The sequence below is a fragment of the Mizuhopecten yessoensis genome, unplaced genomic scaffold (assembly GCF_002113885.1).
Source record: "Mizuhopecten yessoensis strain PY_sf001 unplaced genomic scaffold, ASM211388v2 scaffold465, whole genome shotgun sequence".
In the NCBI taxonomy this organism is placed as follows: Eukaryota; Metazoa; Mollusca; class Bivalvia; order Pectinida; family Pectinidae; genus Mizuhopecten; species Mizuhopecten yessoensis.
In genome coordinates, this window is record NW_018403560.1 from 169,082 (window position 1) to 188,524 (window position 19,443).

A 19,443-nucleotide genomic window follows, 5' to 3' on the forward strand; every position below is an offset into this window, starting at 1 on the left:
TTAAGGAACAATTTGACGTAATCAATATTTGTAGCTATCTTGGATTTCAAAGCAGCAAACATAACCCTTTAGCCCGTTGTGATTTATGCCAAACATTTTGTCTCTAAACCGCTTAATTCTTCAGAATTTTTTCCTTGTGATAGCTTCATATCCATTTTTTGGTCCCATGTCAAAAATATACTATCATAGATATTGGGTTGTAGGAATTTGAAAAGTATAATGATAACAACAACAATCAAAATAAGGACCCGTACGTGTTGCCTAGGCACGATGTCCATGTTTATTCACCAGTTGTAATGTCAGTATATGTTACCGTTGCTTCGCCAGTCGTAATGTCAGTATGTGTTACCGTTGCTTCACCAGTTGTAATGTCAGTATGTGTTACCGTTGCTTCGCCAGTTGTAATGTCAGTATGTGATACCGTTGCTTCGCCAGTTGTAATGTCAGTATATGTTACCGTTGCTTTACCAGTTGTAATGTCAGTAAGTGTTACCGTTGCTTCGCCAGTTGTTATGTCAGTATGGGTTACCGTTGCTTCACCAGTTGTAATGTCAGTATATGTTACCGTTGCTTCGCCAGTTGTAATGTCAGTATGTGTTACCGTTGCTTTTCCAGTTGTAATGCCAGTATGTGTTACCGTTGCTTTACCAGTTGTAATGTCAGTATGTGTTAAGTCTACACTGATATTATTATATGACTGGTGCTAATTCCCAGCCCTGATTGGAGGAGCGACGTCATGTGATGAGTCTGTAAATATGTTACATACCTCGTTCTATGAATAGAAAAGTGTTACAGACCTCAACCTATAAATAGAAAAAGTGTTACTAACCGCTACTAAGAATAGGCCTAGGTAATTTCCCAACCAGGCTGTAATTCTGTTACCAATTATCTCATCAAATTCTGAACTACATGAAAATTAATAATGTTGATTGTGTAAATAATATTTACTTGCAATTAAATATCACATGAGTTGAATCTGAATTTGTGGGTATGTTATTTCGTATTGGAAGTCCTTCACTCTGGGATTCCAAAATGGTCCATGCCATCCATGTGTTTAAGACTTAAAAAATGATTAATCTCATTGTAAAATGTCATATAATAAAACAATTGTGGACTTCATTTTCCCTGATTTACGGACCTGGTCTGAACAATATTCACCTCGGCCTTCGGCCTCTGTGAATATCTGTCAGACCAGGTTCGTAAATCGGGGATAGACCTCACCTGAAGTCCATAATTGTATATAGTCAGTTTGTTACTTGTACCAATGCTGCCTGTCCTCGAGATCGGTGTTTAGTCTACAGTGATAATGTCAGTTTGTTACCCGTGCTGCCTGTCCTCGAGATCCGTGTTTAGTCTACACTGATAATGTCAGTTTGTTACCCGTGCTGCCTGTCCTCGAGATCGGTGTTTAGTCTACACTGATAATGTCAGTTTGTTACCCGTGCTGCCTGTCCTCGAGATCGGTGTTTAGTCTACACTGATAATGTCAGTTTGTTACCCGTGCTGCCTGTCCTCGAGATCCGTGTTTAGTCTACACTGATAATGTCAGTTTGTTACCCGTGCTGCCTGTCCTCGAGATCGGTGTTTAGTCTACACTGATAATGTCAGTTTGTTACCCGTGCTGCCTGTCCTCGAGATCCGTGTTTAGTCTACACTGATAATGTCAGTTTGTTACCCGTGCTGCCTGTCCTCGAGATCGGTGTTTAGTCTACACTGATAATGTCAGTTTGTTACCCGTGCTGCCTGTCCTCGAGATCCGTGTTTAGTCTACACTGATAATGTCAGTTTGTTACCCGTGCTGCCTGTCCTCGAGATCGGTGTTTAGTCTACACTGATAATGTCAGTTTGTTACCCGTGCTGCCTGTCCTCGAGATCCGTGTTTAGTCTACACTGATAATGTCAGTTTGTTACCCGTGCTGCCTGTCCTCGAGATCGGTGTTTAGTCTACACTGATAATGTCAGTTTGTTACCCGTGCTGCCTGTCCTCGAGATCCGTGTTTAGTCTACACTGATAATGTCAGTTTGTTACCCGTGCTGCCTGTCCTCGAGATCGGTGTTTAGTCTACACTGATAATGTCAGTTTGTTACCCGTGCTGCCTGTCCTCGAGATCCGTGTTTAGTCTACACTGATAATGTCAGTTTGTTACCCGTGCTGCCTGTCCTCGAGATCGGTGTTTAGTCTACACTGATAATGTCAGTTTGTTACCCGTGCTGCCTGTCCTCGAGATCCGTGTTTAGTCTACACTGATAATGTCAGTTTGTTACCCGTGCTGCCTGTCCTCGAGATCGGTGTTTAGTCTACACTGATAATGTCAGTTTGTTACCCGTGCTGCCTGTCCTCGAGATCCGTGTTTAGTCTACACTGATAATGTCAGTTTGTTACCCGTGCTGCCTGTCCTCGAGATCGGTGTTTAGTCTACACTGATAATGTCAGTTTGTTACCCGTGCTGCCTGTCCTCGAGATCCGTGTTTAGTCTACACTGATAATGTCAGTTTGTTACCCGTGCTGCCTGTCCTCGAGATCGGTGTTTAGTCTACACTGATAATGTCAGTTTGTTACCCGTGCTGCCTGTCCTCGAGATCCGTGTTTAGTCTACACTGATAATGTCAGTTTGTTACCCGTGCTGCCTGTCCTCGAGATCGGTGTTTAGTCTACACTGATAATGTCAGTTTGTTACCCGTGCTGCCTGTCCTCGAGATCCGTGTTTAGTCTACACTGATAATGTCAGTTTGTTACCCGTGCTGCCTGTCCTCGAGATCGGTGTTTAGTCTACACTGATAATGTCAGTTTGTTACCCGTGCTGCCTGTCCTCGAGATCCGTGTTTAGTCTACACTGATAATGTCAGTTTGTTACCCGTGCTGCCTGTCCTCGAGATCGGTGTTTAGTCTACACTGATAATGTCAGTTTGTTACCCGTGCTGCCTGTCCTCGAGATCCGTGTTTAGTCTACACTGATAATGTCAGTTTGTTACCCGTGCTGCCTGTCCTCGAGATCGGTGTTTAGTCTACACTGATAATGTCAGTTTGTTACCCGTGCTGCCTGTCCTCGAGATCCGTGTTTAGTCTACACTGATAATGTCAGTTTGTTACCCGTGCTGCCTGTCCTCGAGATCGGTGTTTAGTCTACACTGATAATGTCAGTTTGTTACCCGTGCTGCCTGTCCTCGAGATCCGTGTTTAGTCTACACTGATAATGTCAGTTTGTTACCCGTGCTGCCTGTCCTCGAGATCGGTGTTTAGTCTACACTGATAATGTCAGTTTGTTACCCGTGCTGCCTGTCCTCGAGATCCGTGTTTAGTCTACACTGATAATGTCAGTTTGTTACCCGTGCTGCCTGTCCTCGAGATCGGTGTTTAGTCTACACTGATAATGTCAGTTTGTTACCCGTGCTGCCTGTCCTCGAGATCCGTGTTTAGTCTACACTGATAATGTCAGTTTGTTACCCGTGCTGCCTGTCCTCGAGATCGGTGTTTAGTCTACACTGATAATGTCAGTTTGTTACCCGTGCTGCCTGTCCTCGAGATCCGTGTTTAGTCTACACTGATAATGTCAGTTTGTTACCCGTGCTGCCTGTCCTCGAGATCGGTGTTTAGTCTACACTGATAATGTCAGTTTGTTACCCGTGCTGCCTGTCCTCGAGATCCGTGTTTAGTCTACACTGATAATGTCAGTTTGTTACCCGTGCTGCCTGTCCTCGAGATCGGTGTTTAGTCTACACTGATAATGTCAGTTTGTTACCCGTGCTGCCTGTCCTCGAGATCCGTGTTTAGTCTACACTGATAATGTCAGTTTGTTACCCGTGCTGCCTGTCCTCGAGATCGGTGTTTAGTCTACACTGATAATGTCAGTTTGTTACCCGTGCTGCCTGTCCTCGAGATCCGTGTTTAGTCTACACTGATAATGTCAGTTTGTTACCCGTGCTGCCTGTCCTCGAGATCGGTGTTTAGTCTACACTGATAATGTCAGTTTGTTACCCGTGCTGCCTGTCCTCGAGATCCGTGTTTAGTCTACACTGATAATGTCAGTTTGTTACCCGTGCTGCCTGTCCTCGAGATCGGTGTTTAGTCTACACTGATAATGTCAGTTTGTTACCCGTGCTGCCTGTCCTCGAGATCCGTGTTTAGTCTACACTGATAATGTCAGTTTGTTACCCGTGCTGCCTGTCCTCGAGATCGGTGTTTAGTCTACACTGATAATGTCAGTTTGTTACCCGTGCTGCCTGTCCTCGAGATCCGTGTTTAGTCTACACTGATAATGTCAGTTTGTTACCCGTGCTGCCTGTCCTCGAGATCGGTGTTTAGTCTACACTGATAATGTCAGTTTGTTACCCGTGCTGCCTGTCCTCGAGATCCGTGTTTAGTCTACACTGATAATGTCAGTTTGTTACCCGTGCTGCCTGTCCTCGAGATCGGTGTTTAGTCTACACTGATAATGTCAGTTTGTTACCCGTGCTGCCTGTCCTCGAGATCCGTGTTTAGTCTACACTGATAATGTCAGTTTGTTACCCGTGCTGCCTGTCCTCGAGATCGGTGTTTAGTCTACACTGATAATGTCAGTTTGTTACCCGTGCTGCCTGTCCTCGAGATCCGTGTTTAGTCTACACTGATAATGTCAGTTTGTTACCCGTGCTGCCTGTCCTCGAGATCGGTGTTTAGTCTACACTGATAATGTCAGTTTGTTACCCGTGCTGCCTGTCCTCGAGATCCGTGTTTAGTCTACACTGATAATGTCAGTTTGTTACCCGTGCTGCCTGTCCTCGAGATCGGTGTTTAGTCTACACTGATAATGTCAGTTTGTTACCCGTGCTGCCTGTCCTCGAGATCCGTGTTTAGTCTACACTGATAATGTCAGTTTGTTACCCGTGCTGCCTGTCCTCGAGATCGGTGTTTAGTCTACACTGATAATGTCAGTTTGTTACCCGTGCTGCCTGTCCTCGAGATCCGTGTTTAGTCTACACTGATAATGTCAGTTTGTTACCCGTGCTGCCTGTCCTCGAGATCGGTGTTTAGTCTACACTGATAATGTCAGTTTGTTACCCGTGCTGCCTGTCCTCGAGATCCGTGTTTAGTCTACACTGATAATGTCAGTTTGTTACCCGTGCTGCCTGTCCTCGAGATCGGTGTTTAGTCTACACTGATAATGTCAGTTTGTTACCCGTGCTGCCTGTCCTCGAGATCCGTGTTTAGTCTACACTGATAATGTCAGTTTGTTACCCGTGCTGCCTGTCCTCGAGATCGGTGTTTAGTCTACACTGATAATGTCAGTTTGTTACCCGTGCTGCCTGTCCTCGAGATCCGTGTTTAGTCTACACTGATAATGTCAGTTTGTTACCCGTGCTGCCTGTCCTCGAGATCGGTGTTTAGTCTACACTGATAATGTCAGTTTGTTACCCGTGCTGCCTGTCCTCGAGTTCCGTGTTTAGTCTACACTGATAGTGTTAGTTTGTTACCCGTGCTGCCTGTCCTCGAGATCGGTGTTTAGACTACACTGATAATGTCAGTTTGTTACCTGTGCTGCCTGTCCTCGAGATCCGTGTTTAGTCTTCACTGATAATGTCAGTTTGTTACCAGTGCTCCCTGACCTAGAGGTCGGTGTTAAATCTACACTGATAATGTCAGTTTGTTACCAGTGCTGTCTGTCCTCGAGGGCGGTGTTTAGTCTACACTGATAATGTCAGTTTGTTACTGAACCAGTGCTGCCTGTCCTCGAGGTCGGTGTTTAGTCTACACTGACAATGTCAGTTTGTTACTGAACCAGTGCTGCCTGTCCTCGAGGTCGGTGTTTAGTCTACATTGATAATGTCAGTTTGTTACCAGTGCTGCCTGTCCTCGAGGTCGGTGTTTAATCTACACTGATCATGTCTGTTTGTTACCATTGCTGCCCGTATGTTATTTAGCACAAATTTCGTTATTTGTTTCGGTGTGATAATTTAATTCTGAACGATTCCCTAGACAAATTATCCTTTATTTTTATCACTTATTGCTCATTCCACACGTAGCAGAAAGTGTTTTCGATAAAACAGATGTACATTACACGTTAGACTTTACATATCTACCTTTTTTTACATACGGAGACGCACATTGTTGAACCAATATGCCTGCCACTTATTGTGGATCTTTTTATTAGCTTGCAGCCTGAATAACTACCGTTTTATTTGTGAAATATGGTAAAGACTACACATTTTGTCACTATATGCATTTCTGGTCTTCCTTATTCCAATAGTAGTGTTGCATTAACATTTTGCAGACCATGAGCACCAATCAATCATACGGAGGCCTTTTGGCAGAAGTAACAGATCAGTCCAAAGATGATTCCGTCCCAATGGTAACGAGTGACTACATCCAAATATCGGCCGCCGTGAACCATCTGACCACGACCATCCTGTCAACTGTTACCAATGCGACAAACATCAGCAACATCATACATAATATAACGGTGGTGGAGGAAAACAAAGCTATCTGTACCCCGCCAGGTAAGTGTCACTTATAATGTGTACCCCGCCAGGTAAGTGTCACTTATAATCTATACCTCGCCCTCCGCCAGATAAGTGTCACTTATAATCTGTACCCCGCCAGGTAAGTGTCACTTATGATCTGTACCCCGCCAGGAAAGTGTCACTTATAATCTTTACCACGCCCCCCGCCAGGTAAGTGCCACTTATATTCTGTACCCCGCCAGGCAAGGGCCACTTATAATCTGTTCCCCGCCAGGTAAGTGTCCCTTATAATCTGTACCCCGCCAGGCAAGTGCCACTTATAATCTGTACCACGCCAGGTAATGTCACTTATAATCTGTCCCCCGCCAGGAAAGTGTCACTTATAATCTGTGACCCGCCCCCCGCCACGTAAGTGACACTTATAATCTGTACCGCGCCCCTCGCGAGGTAAGTGTCACTTATGATCTGTACCCCGCCAGGCAATGTCACTTATAATCTGTGCCCCGCCAGGTAAGTGTAACTTATAATCTGTACCCCGCCAGGTAATGTCACTTATAATCTGTCCCCCGCCAGGTAAGTGCCACTTATAATCTGTAACTCGCCCCTCGCCAGGTAAATGCTACTTATAATCTGTACCTCGCCCCTCGCCAGGTAAGTGTCACTTATAATATGTACCTCGGCCCTCGCCAGGTAAGTGTCAAAAATATTCTGTATATCGCCAGGTAAGTGTCACCAATAATCTGTACTCCGTCAGGTGGGTGTCACCAATAATCTGTACTCCGCCAGGTAAGTGTCACCAATAATCTGTACTCTGACAGGTAAGTACCACCAATCATCTGTATTCCACTAGGTGAATACCGCCAATGATCTTGATTCCACTAGGTACAAAAAAAATCATTATTACATATTTGTAATTACACAGGTTGATTTTTACACAGATAGACTGTTAGTGATTATTATACGGCTTTATTATTTGTGATTATTATACGACTGTAGTATTTGTGATTAATATACGGCTCTTATTATTTGTGATTACTACACAGATTGATTATTACACAGTTTGACGATAACACAAATTAACTATTTGTGTTTATTACACAGATTTATAATCTGTAGTTATTTAACTAATTTGATTATTTTAAGGATTGACCTTCATCTAAGAGGCGTATACGGTACTATGAACGCAGTTTGCAACGAACATGTTCTTTATGGAGTGTGTTGCCCTTATATCTACATCATAAATACTGTCATATTCAATTGCTAACAAAGAAAACAAAGTCGAGGCGGGTTGCTACGATGGTAACTACCAGTCCTCTATATACTTACTACTCCGTATAATAAACAACAAAATCCGTGTATGCAATTAGCTGCTCGGCCTTTAGAACGATGGTAACTCCCATAATAATATAGTTCCAGAGAATCAATATCGACAGAAAGTACCCAGTGAAAACACAATTTTTCTTCTTTTTATCGCTTTTAAATATTAAATTTAATAATATTAGCCCACTTCCTAAATTGTTATTCATTTATAACGGTCGTTATATACACGCATTGACACACTGCTCTGGTTGTGACGCGGTCGAACATCGCAAATGGAAGCCGCCATCGTTTACTTTACCGTCAAAGAATTTCGAATGTGCATCCATGGTATAAGAAGTTTGCCAGCAACCCTTTGTTGTGTAATCAGACATACTTGATCCCGCAATCAAACAATGGCTGTCATAGAGCAGTTATCTCGCTGAAGCGTGAATGACGCCATATTTTAAACAGGTATCAATCCGCCGAGACCTTTCTACTTTTCTTTTTCACTGTTGAAAATTTAAAATAGTAGCTGAACGTTTATATTACTGTCGTACAATTACAGGTCTGATGTCGATGGCGTAAGAAGATGCGTTGTAAGCGAACAAACAACTGCAAAAACGCACGCAATGTAATCTGGTTATATTCATATCAAATATGGACCATAATCATGATGATGGCCTTATTCTCTTACCAGACTTATGTTCGGGTTGTATCTGTGGGGCCTTATTCTCTTACCAGACTTATGTTCGGGTTGTATCTGTGGGTCCCTATTCTCTTACCGAACTGTAGGGTGAGGTTGTTTCTTCATCAATATCAACTCATCTTGTTCCTGAAACTAAGATCCCGTATCAGGACAGTCCTTTGATCTTATATAAGGTATAATGGGTTCGAAATTGGAACAGGAAATTCATACACGACTTGGATTCAAAAGGTACTGTTTAACAAAAGTATAACATGTATAACAGTTTATGAGACGTTTACATGTCGATGTATTTAAAGGAGGACAAGAGAAAATGTCATTTTAAGCAACTTAAGACGATAGAACCATACGTGAGAAACCTCCTGGATAATTACCTTATCAGTTAGCAAGGCTGGTTTGTAATCGATCTTTTATTCATTTTATATTCCATGTCCCCAGCGTCCGCACTTTATAACCTAGCCTTACCCTGTAACCTTGTCTTCGTTACCATTAGCCACACAACGCTTTCTCTCAGACCGCCCGAGGTTATGGCCGATACAGCGGATTGCTTTTACTAATTTTTCTCTTCCGGCTTGTTTGTCGGTGAAATGGCGGGTGTAACGACATCCTTATGTCGTTCGATGGTGTCACTTATCTTGGTTAATGGTTTACTTATAACAGTAGCAGAAACACGGCTCTAACCACCGCCTGACCTTCGGAATCGCTACTTTCACGTTACATCTCCCCAAACCTTGCAGTGTAGGAAAAGAAACGACAGCTCACAAGTATTGCAAAGAAGATTTCAGATGAATTTTGTAATTTCTGTAATGTCTTTTAATGGGCATCCTCGATATCCAGGGGTTACGCTCACTTTCGCTCTCTACACCCCTGGAATATTCCATAGCAACAATATAGGCACGCGGCTAGCTATTTGATTGGTGTCAGGTAAAACACAACTGACCAAATCCTGTCATTTTTAACGTTACGCGACCGCGAGATTCTTCTGATATACATCAAATGACCAAACTAGTCTTCTCATCTTATCCACAAGGTGTTGCAAATTTTGCTGACATATTCCAGGGATATGTAAAGAGGGAAAGTGAGCGTAACCCTTGTATATCGAGCATGTTAATGGGAAGATACAGAAGAAAACCACTGATTCTGTAAGGGGCCTCCATCTTACTGGTCCCTCACAACATACAGTGGGTTACAGCTGCTGGCCTGTTCATAATCCACGAACCAGCACAAGTTTATAAGTAAACGGTTGTGTATCGTTTGTAATTGTTAATGCATTGTTTTGTTTTGTGTTTGCATTGTTTGCTGATGTTTGCTGATGTTTGCTGATGTTTGCTGATGTTTGCTGAATCAACGAGATTTGAAAACGTTTAACACACTAAAACCAAATAGAAAGTAAGATTTTGCACATTGCAATAGACAAGACAAATGTTTTTGTGGTTCATTTTTTATCTATTGTTGACATCGGTTATAACATGAATAGCAAAAGTGGACTTCTACATAGTAATTGTGACAGCTAGGTCCTATTTCACACACACACGCACACGCACACGCACACGCACACACACACACGGGTATAGAAATATGTCTATCTGCTAAGCACGCACAATAAGCACATGCTAGCTATGTCGTGCTTCTAACACACTGCACACATTGTTTATCTATACGCACGTGCTGGGTAGCTACTGTGTATGTCTTGCTTTTCACCCAGCACACAGAGTTTATCTATAAGCACGTGCTAGGGAGAATATGTCTGTGTGGTAAGCAAGTGCTGGCTCTACATGCAGAGGTAAGTTTTATAAGAGCTGAGCATGTGATGTACATGTGCCGCATACGAGCTGTCAGCTACAGAAACTATACCACGTTGTATTGCCATAGAGACATTACCGTTATTCAAACCAGATCCAAGCACCTAATCAACGGGAAAGGTTTCAACAAGAATTGTACTCGAGCAGTCATGTTCTTTATGTCAACTTTAGACTTATTTCTTTTGTGTATTTATGAATATTTCAGCTCAAAGAACTTACGTTATCCATACTCAATACAAGGTAAAGGGCTCTTTCTTCACTTGGTATCACTGACTTCAGTTGGATAAAGGAATTACGTTATATCGGGTTGAAAGTTCACTAATGGGCTTCTTTCAATGACTAACTAGAAAATTCTACAAACGCCATTTAAATGTTCATTCAATTTGTATTAAGGTTCTTAAAATTAATTTCAATGACGTGCACTTGACTGTATGATTCATCAGCTTAAGTGTCGGAAGGTTATAGTATTTGGCAGTGAGAAGACTTTATAGTCCTAACTCCATTCAAACGACAGGAGAATCGCCTACTAGCAACTTCCTATTGGCTGATAAAACCAAGAAATGGGCCTTGGGCTTTTCAAATGAATACTTAAATTGTTCTTATTTGATCTATTGATCCTAACATCAGCCTTTATTGTAACGTGACTACTGTTCCATTCGGAAGTATCGATGGTTGTACCTTAGTGTTTACTGCCGTGGTTAGAAGGCTCAGTGGAGTAGAAATATAAAACAAGCGACATTATTGGTTTAATATAGCACTGATGATTTGAAAGATCTTCCATCAACAGCAGCGGAACTATAGACGACCGAATCGTCATAATACCGCTCACCATAACCTGCACAAACACGGACCAAATCGTAATAATACCGCTCACCTTAACATGCACAAACACGGACCAAATCGTCATAATACCGCTCACATTAACATGCACTAACACGGACCAACTCCTAACAATCCTGCGCTATACACCCTTGGAATATGTTATAGCAAAAATGAAGGCACGCAGCTTGCTATTTGATTGGTGTCAGGTAAAAAGAACCTGACCAATCACTAGTCTGATATTTGTCCTTTGAAGATTACAAAGGAGCGACGCCCGACTGAAAAACCTATCATTTTTTACCGTTACGCGACCGCGAGATTCTTTTGATGTACATCAAAGGACCAAACTAGTCTTCTCGTCTCATCCACAAGGTGTTGCACACCGAGCCTTCAATTTTGCTATAACATATTCCAGGGGTGTAGAGAGCGAAAGTGAGCGTAACCCCTGGATATCGAGGATGCGCTCACTCAGACATACACAAACACGGACCGAATCGTCACAGCACTGCTCACTTACACATAAACAAACACGGACAAAATCGTCACAACCACGCTCACTTGGACACTCTAAAACACGGACTGAATCATCACAACACTGCTCACTTAAACATACGAAAACATGGACAAAATAAACATAACACTGCTCACTTAAACATACATAAACACGGACAAAATAAACATAACACTGCTCACTTAAACATACACAAACACGGACAAAATAATAATAACACTGCTCACTTAAACATACACACACACGGACAAAATAATCATAACACTGCTCACTTGAATATTCACAAACACGGACAAAATAATGGCACCAACGCTAACTTACACATACACAAAGACTGACCGACTCGTCACAACACCGCTCACTTAAATATCACAAACACGGACAAATAAACATAACACTGCTCACTTAAATATACACAAACGCGGCCAAAATAAACATAACACTTCTCACCTTAATATACACAAACACGACAAAATAATCATAATACTGCGCACTTAAACATACACACACACGGACAAAACAATCATAATACTGCTAACTTAAATATTCACAAACACGGACAAAATAATGGCACCAACGCTAACTTACACATACACAAAGACTGACCGACTCGTCACAACACCGCTCACGTACACATACACAAACACACATACCGACGCGTCACAACACCGCTCACGTACACATACACAAACACACACACCGACTCGTCACAACACCGCTCACTTACGCATACACAAACACACATACCGACTCGTCACAACACCGCTAACTTAAATATCACAAACACGGACAAAATAAGCATAACACTGCTCACCTTAATATACACAAACACGACAAAATGATCATAATACTGCTCACTTAAACATACACACACACGGACAAAATAATCATAACACTGCTCACTTAAACATACACAAACACGGACAAAATAAACATAACACTGCTCACTTAAATATACACAAACACGGCCAAAATAAACATAACACTTCTCACCTTAATATACACAAACACGACAAAATGATCATAATACTGCTCACTTAAACATACACACACACGGACAAAATAATCATAATATTGCTCACTTAAATATTCACAAACACGGACAAAATAATCACACCAACGCTTACTTACACATACACAAACACACATACCGACTCGTCACAACACCGCTCGCTTAAATGTTCACAAACACTGACCGACTCATCACACCAACGCTAACTTACACATACACAAACACACATACCGACTCGTCACAACACCGCTCACTTACACATACACAAACACTGACCGGCTCGTCACAACACCGCTCGCTTAAATGTACACAAACACTGACCGACTCATCACACCAACGCTAACTTACACATACACAAACACTGACCGACTCGTTAACACACTGCTCACTTAAATGTTCACAAGCATTGACCGACACGTCACAATAACCCTCATTTAACTAACAAATTCACCTCAAGCCAGATGTACCCTATAACGCCATCATCTTCTCATATACACACAAACTCTGACCATGACTGGCCCGCCACAACCCCGTTTTTAACTTTACGCGTGTAATCTTTACTAAATGATTCCGCATCAGTGTCTGCAATTTATCAAAGCCGTTAAAGTCTCCCTTGGTTTGTCCTCTGCATTCGTTGCCAACTCGTGCATGAAGAATTCGCTCCTTTCGGATCACGTCTGAATTTTTATGTTAATGTCCACTACAATGTCCAGGACAGCTGGTCGCTGTCATTACGCCTACTCTGTTCCACGCTACATCCCTGGGGACGAACAATCTGTACGCCGTATGTTAAGTAGACCCATTCCTGGAACTATAGCAGGGCCGATTACACTAGGAATTCAAAGTCTCGCCTTCGAATTCGCAAAAAAAAAGAAAGAGCTTTTATATCGATACCCTGACGTTAGCACGAAACCCGGTTTTGTTATAAAATGGCGTCTGAGCTTCCATGTTTAAAGGTCATGTCATATAAAGTTCAAATATGAGGGAAATCATATCAAAATGATGGGATCTGTAGATAAAAATATGGTATACTTGAGTAAATTGTATCTGACAAGAATGTCTGGAAACGTCATATATGTATTGAAATCACTAAGGTCTTATGGCGTGTCGGCTATGTATTAGTACAACAACGCCAATGCAATATCAGTGGAATTCATCAAGAAACCCGTCTTAAATTCAATTTACATTTTTCAAAGTATGGAGACGAAATAAAGTGATGTATTAAAGATAGACGCATAACCATCGGTTGTAATGATGTCATCACGATTTGCAATAAGGCTGCGTACCATTTTAAATAGGCTGTTCAACGCACTTTCATTGACATTCTTTGTTTTTGATATTATTTGCTAAACTTAATTTCCAAAAATGATATAAATGTGCCGTTATGAAAATACCATTTCACCAAGATGTACCAAAATATTTTCTTATACAGCCGTCTCTTCAACAGCATTTGGACTGACACAGACAATACTGTTCTGACAAAACAATATTTAAGGATTGCAGCTTTTTAACGTTTATGAAGGAATGCATCGGAATTTTGATAAACCATATTCCATTATGAACTTCAGAGTTTCCATGATTTAATTTTTTTGTGTACGAGGGCAAAAGGAAACAAACTAGTAAACAAAACAAAATAAAACACATTTCGTTAGAAGTTAACTTGTCTGACCTGCGGGGTCTAAATTAGTGATCAGTTCACTAAATACGTAACAAAAGTCTTTGCAGTTCCGTATCAGACCAATAGTTTGATACAGACATTGGCTATCTGAACCTGTTAAAGATTCTTTGCTTTTCTATAAACAAATTAGTTGTGATGTAACACAGAACGTTGTTGGTTGTTTGGTTGGTTATCAGGGTTTTTAGTGTCCTATCAACAGCTAAGGTCTATAGAAACGTGTCCCCATTGTGTCCACGTGTGTGTGTGTGTGTGTGTGCGTGTGTGTGTGTTTGTGTGCGCGTGTGTGTGTGTGTGCGTGTGTGTGTGTGTGTGTGCTGAAGGCAGGTTATGTTGGTGTATTTGACTCCTTGTGATAGAGCGTATTCGATGCTGATTGTATGGTGCTATCTCACTGAAATTCCGTGCTGAAGGCACCCAGAACAACATTCCGCCCGGTCCCATCATACAGACAACGGTGAACGAACTATTGCCATTCCCCTAAATGCTGAAGGCCTGGGGACATAACCGTTCAACATTAAAGCAAAAATAACGAGGTGTTGCTTATCAAGGCGCTAGGAGAAAAGTTAGTTAGAAGTATAGAAATATTATGATCTCAAATACTGCAATGGGTGCAGCTGAAATATTTTGGTTGTTTTTGTGTCCCAAAGTAGAGAGCACAAAATCTAATCACCAATTCTTCAAGGAGTTCCCTCATTAGTCGTCTCTTACGATACATGTGAGTAACAGCAGGTGTATCTCGATCCCTTAGTTCCGGTAAAGAGGCTAGTTATGCATATTTATTTAAAAGAACTGATAAATAGTTTCAAGTTTCGTTTATCGTATTCTATATTCAAACAGAGTTACATATATGGTCTGTTTCCTAGAACACCGAAATAGAAATCAATATTTGGCCCCGCAATACGATAAAACTATTCCTTATCGGTGAATTCTTCCCTTTGCACTACATTAACTACCTTACATACATTGATACAATAAGTTGAAGTAATAGTGTTACAGTTTTATTGTTAACCTTATTTGACGTAAACTACGCATCGCTGTCTTTTGTCAGCGATGTATCTAGCGTGCCCTTTAGACGTATTGCTCCCTCGTGTTGTACCTGGGATCTAGCGTGTCCTGTGGGCACTTTGCTACCTGTTGTTTGGTCGGGAATAGTTTTGGCCCGCCCTGTAGACGACCTACTCCCTCGGTGACTGTCACTTTCAGCATTGACAAATGCTTTTTCGGGCGATAAAAATCCACTGATGTATATTTAAATGCACCCTGGGTGAATATTCGTTCTATCGTTTTACACGCTAACCCAAATGTGCACTCCTCCCATAAATACCAAGCTACGTCAACTGTTTGCCAAAAAAAGTTTCAACTCCGTGCAGCCCCGGTGTTCGCTAACGTTATACAGTAATGATGTAAGGGACTGGTGTTTGTACAGTATTATTATTGGGAGATTGCTTTTTGTATTTACGGTAGCCGTTGTAACATACTCTTTAAGTATTGTGCACATGTCTGGGTTTGCAGTACAATATACTGTACCACTGTAGTAAGTGGATTGTGATCCAAGATTGCTCAGACATGTACCGGTGCCAAGTAATCTGCACATGAAACTGAGACACCAGGCAGAAGGAATCGTATACATCATATACATGACGACGTAAAAGTTGTTGGGTAACACTGCTGTCACATTAAATACCAGTTCACCAATAAAATGATCCATGTACTGTCAGCGATCTGTGATCTACTAGCAACCCTTATCAATGAAGCCACCACTAATCCTGTTATCCTATGACTACGCTAGTATTTCTGTTGCTTATTTGTCTTGCTCCAAAACTGTCGTCGTAATCAAGTCATACCTAGGAACATAGCTAGTTCTTTAAAATATTCTTCCATAACTTCAATGATAATGTCGCTGATCATTTCACACTGACAGTATCCTCCATGGTTTAGCCCGTTGACGCTTTCCCATTTCGATGCTAATTGTCATAAGTTGAAAAACTTGAGGAAATAAAGCTTAACTGAACTGAACAGAACGATGCTATGTAGAAACTGCAGTATGCACCACCAAGTGTCCAAAAGTATCGTAACATGGTGTTTAGAGAATTGACCATTTGCCTGTGATGGTATCGCTTGGGAAGTGTTTTTTATTTGTTTGATTTGAGCACATGAAATGTGAAATAAGCGAAAGTACTTGCTTGAGATTAAACATGTTCCCTTCTTCAGCACTACATTATGGTCACGTCAGTAACGCCTCCCTGGCTAGCAGGACAACTGTAATAGCACAATACTTTGTTTATCAACAGTTACCGTCCAGCTTTCTTTCAAATTCATATTTCGTCAATGAATCAATTTCCCAGTGTCTAACAAATTAAGGGTATTATAATGGAATATTATTGTCTTCATTCTCTGTATATTGTCCATGATTTGTGGATACTATGTATTTTATACTGATGGGCCAATGGTCCAAAGTTCGAATAAAACTTGAAACTTGAACTTGAAACATTTCGCTTAACGATAGGGAGCGTAAACACACTGCATCAGATAGGTAACAGGTAGCTCACTCAGTCATAGCTTGACAAAGGGACCAGTCGGTCTTGAAACGTTGCGACACGTTCAATACGTATATTGTTTGTTGTGAAAAGTAAAACTTTGATATCACATATTTTCAAACTGAGGAATCTTATTGAGATCTTCGTGATAAATGTTTCTTCTCGTATGCATGACTTTATGTTGACGAAGCTTAGGTTATCTTCAAGCCACTCTTGCAATGCTTGTCTCCTCATATAGTGTCTACATTTGTATACGGTTATTTCAGTAGTGTTGACGCTGTGGTGTATCGTGCATGTTACCTCTGATATCCAACCGTATCAATGGATGTTGAAGCGGTGGTCTGGAGGCTGTTTTTTTAATTTACTTCAAAACGCACCTCAGAAACAGAATGCGCCATGTACTTGAACGGCATAGGTTATTTGCTGATTAGAAACTGCAACCACTGCCTATTTCTGCCCAGGATTTAGCCATTGCATTACGGAATAAACGTCATATGGCATTGTTACAGTACATGGACGGATGCATGTTCATTTTCTCAAGCATCGACTGGTCCATCGCCACACGTCACTAAAAAGGAAACAGATATCGATCCCTTTACTTTAATCCCCGTGAAGTGGTATATTGGGACTGTTGGGTGTGGGCAAGTGCTGCTGGGGTTCGATACTTGCTCAGCTCTGTTATGTGTTCCATTGTGAGCCGACCACGCCAAACGAATAATTTTAACGATAGATTTAATAATGAATGGCAAGGGAAGAGCTTTCTCTACAACTCCCACACACGAACATCGCTTCTATCAAATATCCATCACCGATACCTTACTACCAATCAAATCAAGAAAGCATCAATGCTTCAAACGATCACATCCAACTTCTGACTTATTCTTGTATTAGACATATTGATTAATTGTGCCCCGATCTTCATTTTGAAGTCTATTATTTGAATAACGATAAATGTTTACAAGTAGGTGATTATCTAACAAGGCAAACGTGTTTTACTTGATTTAGAAGATGGTGTCGTAAGTACATTTACTGGAAGTTAACGTTTTATTGTATTAACATTATTAAAGGAGGCTGAACAGACATTTCATCTATGTCAGATCTTTTTAATATCGTGTTTTTATGAAATTGGTTGAATATCCCAGCAAGAATAGCTTACTGTTACATATTTCCCCTGGTTATATTAAGGAGTTATGATACTGTGACCTGTTCTCGCTCACGACGTCATTACATTTATGAGATTGGGATGCTTATCAACTGACGATAATGGTAGAGATTCCAGTGCAATAAACAGTTCCCGATTCCATGAAGGTTTGTTTACTCGTTTTTAAAACGGAAGTCGATTCGTAATGACTTGATGTCTTTTCTTTGTTCATTTCCAATCAGGGAACCGTCATTAAGTCACAAAATAGACAATTGCTCCTTATCCGTATGTGGAACAAGCGGAGTTATCACCTGTAAGTAGTGATTTGTGGGCCTCGTTAGTTATCTGAGGCTGAGGATCCGTCGTCAGAAACATATGCTTACCTCGCCGATCCCACATACTAGCAACTTAATGAACACTCTGTGACGGTCGGGGTATTGACCGAAGTCCGGGTTAAGTTGATTGTCATTGGCGATACGACAAACACGACAGTCATTGAGTGAGCTAATGACTGGTTCTTGGTTGTGGTCATATCTTTCGGTCAGTTGGGGATAACAAATATCAATACTTGTCTCTTTTTAAACTTGCTGATTTCCTCTGTAAACATGACAGGAACATTATGTATTGATACAAGTCAGCCACAGAGCGAAATAAACCTTCCAATCATCACAATCTGGAGCTTGTCTTAATCAACCTTGAAAGTGAGGGATTGGGTTCGGAAATGGGCAGATTACCATAATGACGAACCACATGAGAGTAACGAGGGGTATTATTGCTGCACATGTATCAGGGCTGGCACTGACACGTCATAATGGCTACTCGCAAAACAATGACAGTATATAGCTGTATAACTAATATGTGCATTTAAGTGGGTTTTGTTGGTAAAGCTGAACAATTCTAAAGATCATGACTTTACCAACCCCTACCCCGCTGTTTGTTGAGAGGTACATGATGTGTTTTGTGTTTGTTTGGCTTAAATTCGGTTCTCAGTGTTGCTTTATTATCAACGACAATGGTTTTACTTTACACAATTTTATTTTTTATTTTTACGACAATATTGTTCATTTTCATTGGTTTGGCATTTTTAAAGTCTAGTGCTATTTTCAGGACACTTTGTCGGTCAAGTGTATTGTTCTAAGTGTTACTGTCATGGTACTTTCTCGGTCAAGTGTAATATTCCTAGTGTTACTGTCAGGGCAATTTGTCAGTCAAGTATAATGTACCTAGTGTTACTGTCAGGGCACTTTGTCAGTCAAGTATAATGTACCTAGTGTTACTCTCAGAATACTTTGTCGGTCAAGTATAATGTACCTAGTGTTACTGTCAGGGCACTTTATCGGTCAAGTGTAATATTCCTAGTGTTACTCTCAGGGCACTTTGTCGGTCAAGTATAATGTACCTAGTGTTACTGTCAGGGCACTTTATCGGTCAAGTGTAATGTTACTAGTGTTACTGTCAGGGCAATTTGTCGGTCAAATGTTATGTTCCTAGTTTTTCTGTCAG

General features: G+C 41.3%; 1 protein-coding gene across 1 annotated transcript in view; it reads left to right on the forward strand.

Annotated features, from left to right (window-relative positions):
- The window catches only part of LOC110449529 (sodium/potassium/calcium exchanger 4-like), a 118,705-nt gene that overhangs the window by 50,937 nt on the left and 48,325 nt on the right, over positions 1 to 19,443 (forward strand). Inside the window, exon 2 of the mRNA XM_021496465.1 lies at positions 6,249 to 6,474. Coding sequence (XP_021352140.1) covers positions 6,252 to 6,474 — 223 coding nt within the window. The 5' untranslated portion in view covers positions 6,249 to 6,251. The remainder of the gene's footprint in view (positions 1 to 6,248; positions 6,475 to 19,443) is intronic.